Source organism: Siphateles boraxobius, unplaced genomic scaffold (genome assembly GCF_051911475.1).
Source record: "Siphateles boraxobius isolate OS27281-9 unplaced genomic scaffold, OSU_SipBor_1 33, whole genome shotgun sequence".
Taxonomy (NCBI): Eukaryota; Metazoa; Chordata; class Actinopteri; order Cypriniformes; family Leuciscidae; genus Siphateles; species Siphateles boraxobius.
Window position 1 is genome coordinate 1,343,183 of NW_027508953.1, and position 8,706 is coordinate 1,351,888.

The following is an 8,706-nucleotide window of genomic DNA, read 5'->3' on the forward strand; positions in this document are numbered from 1 at the left end:
AACACTGAGACCAGGCACAGATTGCAATTACGAGAAAGATTTCTTTTCAAGAAAGCAAGATATTCGTCTTTGGGAAGAATCACTCTAAAAGTCTTAGGTTTAGAGTCCAAATAATAGAATTTATCAGAGAGAAAAAAACTGTACATGCATACATACATACATATACAAACTCTCGAGTTTATAAACATTAGAGGCGTAGTGTCTGAGAATGAATGCAGCCTATTGACTCCATCTGGGCGAGAACGAGGAGCCATATGGAAAACTGTAAAAAAAGACTCTAATCTGCAGAATCTAATTCAGGAGTTGCTCTGAGGACCAACTGTCTTTGTTACTCTATTCCAAGACCCTCAGAGTATTTTTAAACACAAGTGGGAGGCTCCACGACATCTGTTGTAGAATGTAACTGCTCAGACGGAGTTTGGACATACAGTGCTAAGGACACAGCTTTTATTCATTTAAGCTGCACTGATTTTAAATCAAATACAATGGTTGTATGTTTGTGATTGTGAATCTCTTATTAGAGAATAGAGAGAATCAAAACTGACTGATGGAGTGATCTTTGGCATAAGCTGGAAGAAAACAACCAGACGACAAAGACACCATATGTGAAGACGAAACCTGCCAGTCTTCACCTAGACAAGATCGGATGAATAAAAGACTAAGTAAGTTGGTTACCTACACTTACAAAGAATCAAATAAGTTTAAAGAATCACTTCTGTCAATTGATTATCATGATTCATTAAAAGCCATGTGCATTAAATTATAAATTAAACAGAGGGCTGGTTAAGGAGACTTTTCCTTCCAGTGACTTCCATTAATACACATGCACTGCAAACCCCACGCACCCCAATGCTTTTCTGACTCAGTATTTTTGTCTTGATTCCAGTCCAAATATCAAACGTTTCTTAAATCAAGTTGCATTTACTAAAATAGTAAAATGACATAAGATATTAAGTCTTGTTTTCTGGTGAAATAAATCCAAATTAAGTGAGTTTTTGCTTCAAACAAGCAAAATGATCTGACAATGGGGTAAGAAAAATAATCTTGTTTCTGTTTGAATTAAGACTATTTTTCTTAACACATTGGCAGATAATTTTGCTTTTTTTAAGCATCAACTCACTTAATTTTGATTTATTTCCATAGAAAACAAGACATGATATCTTATGGCATTTTACTCATCTAGTAAATGCATCTTGATTTAAGAATTTTTAGATATTTGGACTGGAAACAAGACAAAAAAACTTAGTAAGAAAAGCAGTTTTTGCAGTGTGTGAATGCTGGAGACCAAAAGCACAAGCTCATGTGAATAGATTTAGCTGCATTCCAAAGATTGGTGAACTCTGACCTGTGAATTCGTGTGACGTGAAGACGTGTGGCCAATACAAGATCGATACGGCATGACCTCTAAACTAAATTTAAAGAACACTGCATTGAGGGAAAGTGGAGTAGATTGTATTGTATCTTGAATTTATTACTACATGTTATGTGTTTAATGTATGTTTTTAAAATAATGGGGCCAAGCATAATGTCATATCTTGTCCAGTTGCAGTGTCCATAGAAATTTTGTGTGCTCAACATCAAGTTTGATCGTAGATGTTCAAATGTCTGCAATAGTTGGGGATTTGTCAGACCAGCTATACTTTAAAATCTAACTAGAGTTCCGTTCCCTTGGAAAGGGAGATTTTTAGAATATTTCCTAACTGAAATAATTCATTATTTTAGTTCAAATGAATAATTTACTGAAATTGGATTGAACTCAAGTAAATTGGGCCCCTTTTTGACAGATCAACAAGGTGTTCTCATTGAAAAAAGTGCTCCCAATAATAGATATTAAAGTCTTGGTTTTGATGGGAGAATATAGACTTTATTAACAAAAGCCTTGTTGGTCTGCAGTGTCAATTTCTGCACCTTCTTTTATACAGTGTTCCATATGGCTTTTCCCCATACATTCACTCTATGACCTGAGTCCGGCCTGGTGGAGTCCCACTATTTAGGACACTACCGCCATGTTGTACACGAGTACCTTACCATCCCTGCCCACACTTGGCCATCAAATCTAGTCCCCACACCACACAATCTTGCATTGCAGGTCTCTAACCTGGGGTTTCAGCCAGTACTGGAGGGGGCGCATATGTAACAGGCCCAACATAATTACAGGCGATGCAGTGGCCATGAGGCCTAGCGTCCTCTGAAAAGTTAAAAAGAAGTGGCGAGCCGCTGAGATGTCTAACTGTCTCACTCGTGGGTTAGCATTTGAGCTGAGTCTAGAACTGCTCATAGGAAAAGAGATTTTCATAGGCATTTCAAATGGCTGAGAAGCACAGATCTGTGTGAAATTAATTCTTCCTCCGACTGGGCCAAGAGGAGCCAGTTGTTGAGGTACAGTAGTTCAAAATGCTGCATACATGCACTTCGTAAAAGTGCGTTGGGCCAGGAGCAGTCCGAATGGCAGGACCGAATACTGGTAGGCCACCCCTTTGAACACAAACCTCAAGAACAGTCTGTGATGGGGGCCTATCTGGATATGAAAGTATGCATCTTTCAGATCCACTGAGATCTATGATGGGCCTGAGGCCACCATCCTTCTTGGGAACGTGGAAGTAACGGCTGTAGAAGCCTGACCCGCTGTGGGGTGGAGGACCTGTGCCTCTTTGCTCTTCACTGAAGTATTGCCTTATGACCACGAAGCGGGGCAGTTTTGCGAGCGAATTGGAGCGAGTAACCTCGTGACATCTTGCTCAGTACCTATTCTGACACACCGGGGATGGCTTGGGATGGGTGCGTCTGGATGAATGGTTCCTGTCGAGGCCCCAACAGGCCCTTCACCAGCGAGCAGCACCATTCTCCCCTGAGGTTCACAACAAACTCACCAAGTCGTGGAGCGCGCCCTACTCGGCCCGCCTACGCACTTCTACAGTCACCACTCTCACTACCATTGATGGCGCTATGGAAAAAGCCTAGGAGAGCCCCACCCAAACAAAGCAGTGGCCCAAATGCAGCGAGCACCCAGGCCGACCCCGGTGTGTCAAAATGGGTTCTGAGCACGTTGACACGAGGTTACTTGCTTAAATTCGCTCGCAGACTGCCCCAGACTGAATTTGCTCTTTAAATATGTTCGTCGGATACCAGGATGAGAGATGGTGAGATGGCTGGACCTCGCGCCGATCAAAGTCCACTGGTAGCTGTTCGGCTTGATTGCAGGATCACCCTCGTTCCGCTGCCTGGCTTGTCCGACGGCGAGAAGGCTTCTTCGAGAGATCAACGAAGTGTGTTTGTTGCTGAAGGAGAATAAATCTGATTCCAATGGCTAAATGAGCTGCTTTTATAGGTCCTTTTTCGCGGGCTCTCACGGCAGGATGGGCCGCGATTGGCTCGCGCAGACACACTGCTTCGCCATAGGTTCATGCAGTTCCCACTGAGCAGCTGATGGGCGTGCTCAGATCGCCGCTTTGTAATGGCTGTGCAGTGGTACTGCATATTTAAAATAAAGTCTTCAAAATTCTGAGAAAAGGAATTTTCTCCATAGCGTCTAACAACGCAATACGAGTAAACGTTTCAAAAGGGAAAAGGTCTGATTACATAGTTGAAAAGGTCGCATTACATAGTTGAAATTACAGAAATTACATTAACAGTTTGTTCAGTTCGATGCTGTTTTTTTATTGTCAAAACCAGAAATAAAACAATGAATAAATATCGGTCCTGTATATCGGTTATTAGGCACATAAACGTAAATAATTTGTATCGGTTATGAAAATCAATCAGTTGATCTCTAATTGGTTTTTATGGGAATGACATTGCATTAGGCGTCCGCAAACAACAGCAACATGGAGGGGGTTGCAATACAAATGTTGTCTTATTTAAAACATGACATAAATTGTAACCGCTGAACTGGACTATGGAAACGGATATGCAAAAATGTGATTTGAATAGGATTTCAATCCACATATAATTGTAGCTCAAAACGAATTCGTAGAAATTCGTTTTTTGTTTGTTTTTTGACGTTCACACTTGCTAAATTTGATCGAATTTCAAACGGGTATACACAAAAATGGGCCTGTAAGTCTGAACGAGGCTTAAAAGGTCATAAACTTGTATACCAGATTTGATGGCAGTAACATGAGAATGTTACTATATTGAGCTTTAATATAATATTAATCTAGATTCAATTTAGTATGGCAAAGATGAAAACAAAAGACCTGTTGCAGTCTGTCATTGGGGTGCATAAACAAATTTGGCTATCTCACCTTTATTGTCTTTGAATTGATTTTTGACATTGATCTTTTGATGTTCATTTTAGATTGGAAGGAACTGAGAGAAGATTCTGTCACTTGCCATCAACGGGGGATGCTTAATTAAAAAAACTAACCTTAAGCAGCACATGAGAATTAACCCTGAAGAAAGGCCTTTCACCTGCTCTAAGAGTAAAAAAAAGAGTTTCACAATGAAACAAAACCTTAAGAAACACAAGACAATTCACACCGGAGAGAAGCCTTTTCCTTGCTCTCAGTGTGGAAAGAGTTTTACGGCGAAAAAAGGACTGAAGAGTCACATGAATATGCACACTGGAGAGAAGCCCTTCACCTGCTCTCAGTGTGGAACGAGTTTTTCATTCAAACCAAACCTTAGGTTACACATGAGAATTCACACTGGAGAGAAGCCTTTTACCTGCTCTCAGTGTGGAAACAGTTTCAGAGACAAACAATACCTTGAGAGCCACATGAGAATTCACACTGGAGAGAAGCCTTTCACCTGCTCTCATTGTGGAAAGAGTTTTTCATTTAAACAAAACCTTAGGAGACACATGATAATTCACACTGGAGAGAAGCCTTTTACCTGCTCTCAGTGTGGAAAGAGTTTCACACAACATGGACAGCTTAAAACTCACATGAGAATTCACACTGGAGAGAAGCCCTTTTACTGCTTTCACTGTGGAATGAGTTTTACACAGAAAATAACTCTTGAGACTCACATGAGAATTCACACTGGAGAGAAGCCTTTCACTTGTTCTGAGTGTGAGAAGTGTTTTACACAACAAGAACACCTTAAAAATCACATGAGACTTCACACTGGAGAGAAGCCTTTTACTTGCTCTGAGTGTGGGAAGAGTTTCATAAAACAAGCACAACATGAAATTCACATGAGAACTCACTCTGGATTGAAGCCTTTCTTCTGCCTTCATTGTGTAAAGAGTTTCAAATCAAAAAGTCACCTTGAGAGTCACATGAGAATTCACACTGGAGAGAAGCCCTTCACCTGCTCTGAGTGTGGGAAAAGTTTCACAATGAAACAAAACCTTAAAGTTCACATAAGAATTCACACTGGAGAGAAGAATGTCCTCAGTATCGGATGAGTTCTTCACAGCCGTACTGTTTAAACTGGCACCAGAAAACAGTGTGCAAGACATAGATTTTATTGTTCTAGTGGTCCCGTCCAGTTTCCTGGCCCCTTTCCTTTGCTGGTTCTGTCCAGCCTAAAGTCCTTAGTGGTTTCATCCAGTTCTCTGGATATGCCTCCTCTGCTGGTTCCGTTCAACATGGATTATTTTTTGGATATGTCCAGTTCCCTGGATCCTCCTCCTCCGCTGGTTCTGCCCAATATGGACTGTTTTCTAGATTCTATCCAGTGTCCTGTTCCCTCCTCCTCAACTGACTCATCCAGGGTCTTCCTCAGTTTTCCTGACTACTGTTCATCCTAATGCTCTGCAGGTTTTTCTCAGCCCTTCAGCTCCACTGGCATCACCACATTCTCCTGCCCAATCAGTTCTACAGTGGTCTACTGAGATAGGGCTTCAAAGGTCCGACCCATCAGCTCTGCCTCAGCCCTCTTCCGGGCCTTCAGCTTCCTAACCCCAGGGTTTCCCTCTTGCTCCACCATCAACCTCAGTCCTACCGGCTCCACCTCAGTCACAAGATCCCCCAGCTCCAGCTTGGAGTAAAGTCACGGTTTCTCAGTGTTTTATGTTCTAAGAACTCTTAATTTGAAGTTTCCATTGTTTCTGTCTTAACCCTCTGAGTTTACTTCCTGTGTTTTTAGTTCGTTTCCATGGTTTTTGATTTCTAGTTTTCTTGATTATCCTGTGTATTTATAGTCCTATTTTCAGTCTGATGATGTAGATTATAGTCTAAGCTCACCTTTGTGTTTTATGCTGAGCTGTATTTGTGAATATTTTAATTTGATTTATTAAGCTGAGTCCCCACTGCAATACCTCAGCGGCTCACCAGGGTCCCGTGGCCCCCACTTTGGGACGCACTGCTCTAGATTAATAGGCCTATGTCACACTTTCTGCTTCCGGAACGCGGAGTAGGGTTACAGAACTTCCGGTCAACAGTATTTCTCGATAAGGATTTAGATTATAAGCCATAATGTCTAAACCATCCGAGGTAGACTGACCACGAGCTATGAGGTTGTGAAATGAAGGTTTTTGCTCCTGTAGAAGCTATAAGTTCGTATGAAATCAACCTTTTTTTTAAAAAAAACATGTTTTATCCACGATCTTATGTAAAAATACGACACTACCCACAATCCTAAGCGTAGCAGCAACGTCTGTTGATTGGTCCAACTTGCTGTTACCATAGAAACGTTTACCTTACTGGCGAACGGCTAGACCCGCAGCTGTTGTTGTAGTGTACCGGGTTGCTCTGCATCAGGACGTAGACAGCCATACCTCAGCTTTCACACTTTCTCGAAGGACGAAACACTCCGCAAGTCTTGGGTTAGGTTAATGAGGCGGGATGAGGCGCCGCCTTTTAATATTTTCTGGGACAGCACTTTCGTTTGCAGTTTGCATTTTGAAAAGGAGAGGATCTACATCTAGGAAAGTGGTCAGAATAGACTTAAAGCCAATACTATACCAACCCGGTTTCCCTGGAATAATTGGGGGGATAATCAGCCCCGTCATCGGTCAGTTTTTGACCGTGTTAGGCAGTTTGCGGAGAGATTTGGTCCAGCGATATCTATCAGACTCTGCCATTGTAAAAAGCTAACCGGAAGAGCCGTATCCCTACTAAACGACATACTTCCGGTCTTCAATTTTTTTGTGACATAGGCCTATTGTTGCTTGATACTCTAACCCCTCATTTCACATACAAGGCTTAAACCTAATGCATGTTTGAGCTGTTTTAACTAAGGAATTATTGTTTTTTTATTGCATTTCAATTTTACTTCCTAAACCCTCCTGGCCTCTATGATTTCCTCAAGGATTTTTAGGCCTCCATTTGCTACAGATAAGAATCAGCTGTGAGGTGAATGCAGTGATGAATGTGAATGCATTTGATAAGTACTGATATAATGGAGAATATTTCATTGCCTTTAATTTTAGCAAGAAGTCCAGGATCTCCACGTTTAATGTATCGATAAACAGTATGTTGTTCTAATAAATTCAGTGTTTTGAAATCAATATTTTATGTTTTTATTGTGTTCCAAATCAAAGTAAGTTAAATTAAGTTATAACAATATTCTTTACTCTCGATGGTTCTTAATGCACTCTCAGAAAAAAAGGTGCATAGCTGTCAGTAGTATTACGATTCGGCTTATGTCAAAATGATTTATGACCCTATGATTGACAGGTGGGCGGGGCTAACCTTTGACCTTCCGGAGGATGTTCCGGAGGTCCTTTGATGTAGGGATTAACCTTTGACCTTCCGGAGGGGTTGTTCCGGAGGTCGCTTAATTTAGGGATTAACCTTTGACCTATCGATCGATCAAGTTGACAGTACATTCCGGAGGTCCTTTAATGTAGGGATTAACCTTTGACCTATCGATCGATCAAGTTGACAGTTGTCTTTGCCCTATTGACTTTTGTATGATATATGAAGTTGCCAGTTGTCTTTGCCAGTTGTCTTTGCCCCATTGATTTTGACCTATTGACCCCGGGGGGAAATAACTTCTTGGTGTGGGAAATCCCCTCCGTGTCGGGGTGAGAAAATAATTTTTCTAATGTTGCATATAGATTAGAATAGAATTACAAAAGTAAAATCATCTTACCGTTTCACTATGGTGAAGAATTGGATTAAAGTTGACAGTCTCCGCACTGTGTGTGTGCGTCTGTGAGTGTGTGCGTGTCATCCGATATCCTGGCATTCCTGAGCACGCTATATAAATGGGGATAGTGAGAAAATATCTTCCAGTAACTAAAGTTGAAACACATTCTGTTCTTTAAAAGTATATAAATGAAATGTACATTTAGTCATTTACAAATACCTTACACTAAAGTAGATTTGAAAAACATTCATTCCTTTAAAATAAATATCTTACTGATCCAAGTATTTAAAAAATAAAATCATCTCACCGTTTCACTATGGTGAAAAAAGCCCCCATGTGCGTTTCTCTCACACTCCTTGCATTTTGACAGTCTTTGAGCTAAATGTGTGTCTGTGTGACACATGATATCCTGGCATTCCTGGGTATGCTATATAAATGGGTATAGTGAGAAAAATATATTTTTTCTAATAATGCCAAATACCTTACACTAAAGTTGAAAAACATGTAGCCTACATTTAGAAATATAATATTTTTCATACTAACTAAAGTTGAAAAATCATACTGTTCTTTAAAAGTATATAAATGAAATGTACATTTAGTCATTCACAAATATCTTACACTAAAGTTGAAACACATTCTATTCTTTAAAAGTATAGAAAATATTTTTTTTTCAAAATAAAAATCATCCTCCATGTTTTAGAGATACATACAGGTTATGAATGGGTT

The 8,706-nt window shown here is 40.4% G+C and overlaps 1 protein-coding gene across 1 annotated transcript; it reads left to right on the forward strand.

Annotated features, from left to right (window-relative positions):
• Nucleotides 1-366: 366 nt before the first annotated feature.
• LOC143701525 (uncharacterized) lies at nt 367-7,396 on the forward strand. The gene is made up of 2 exons (XM_077194865.1): nt 367-662; nt 4,298-7,396. The coding sequence occupies exon 2, from the start codon at nt 4,379-4,381 to the stop codon at nt 5,348-5,350; it is 972 nt and encodes a 323-aa protein (XP_077050980.1). The 5' UTR covers nt 367-662; nt 4,298-4,378; the 3' UTR covers nt 5,351-7,396.
• The last annotated feature ends 1,310 nt before the right edge of the window (nt 7,397-8,706 follow it).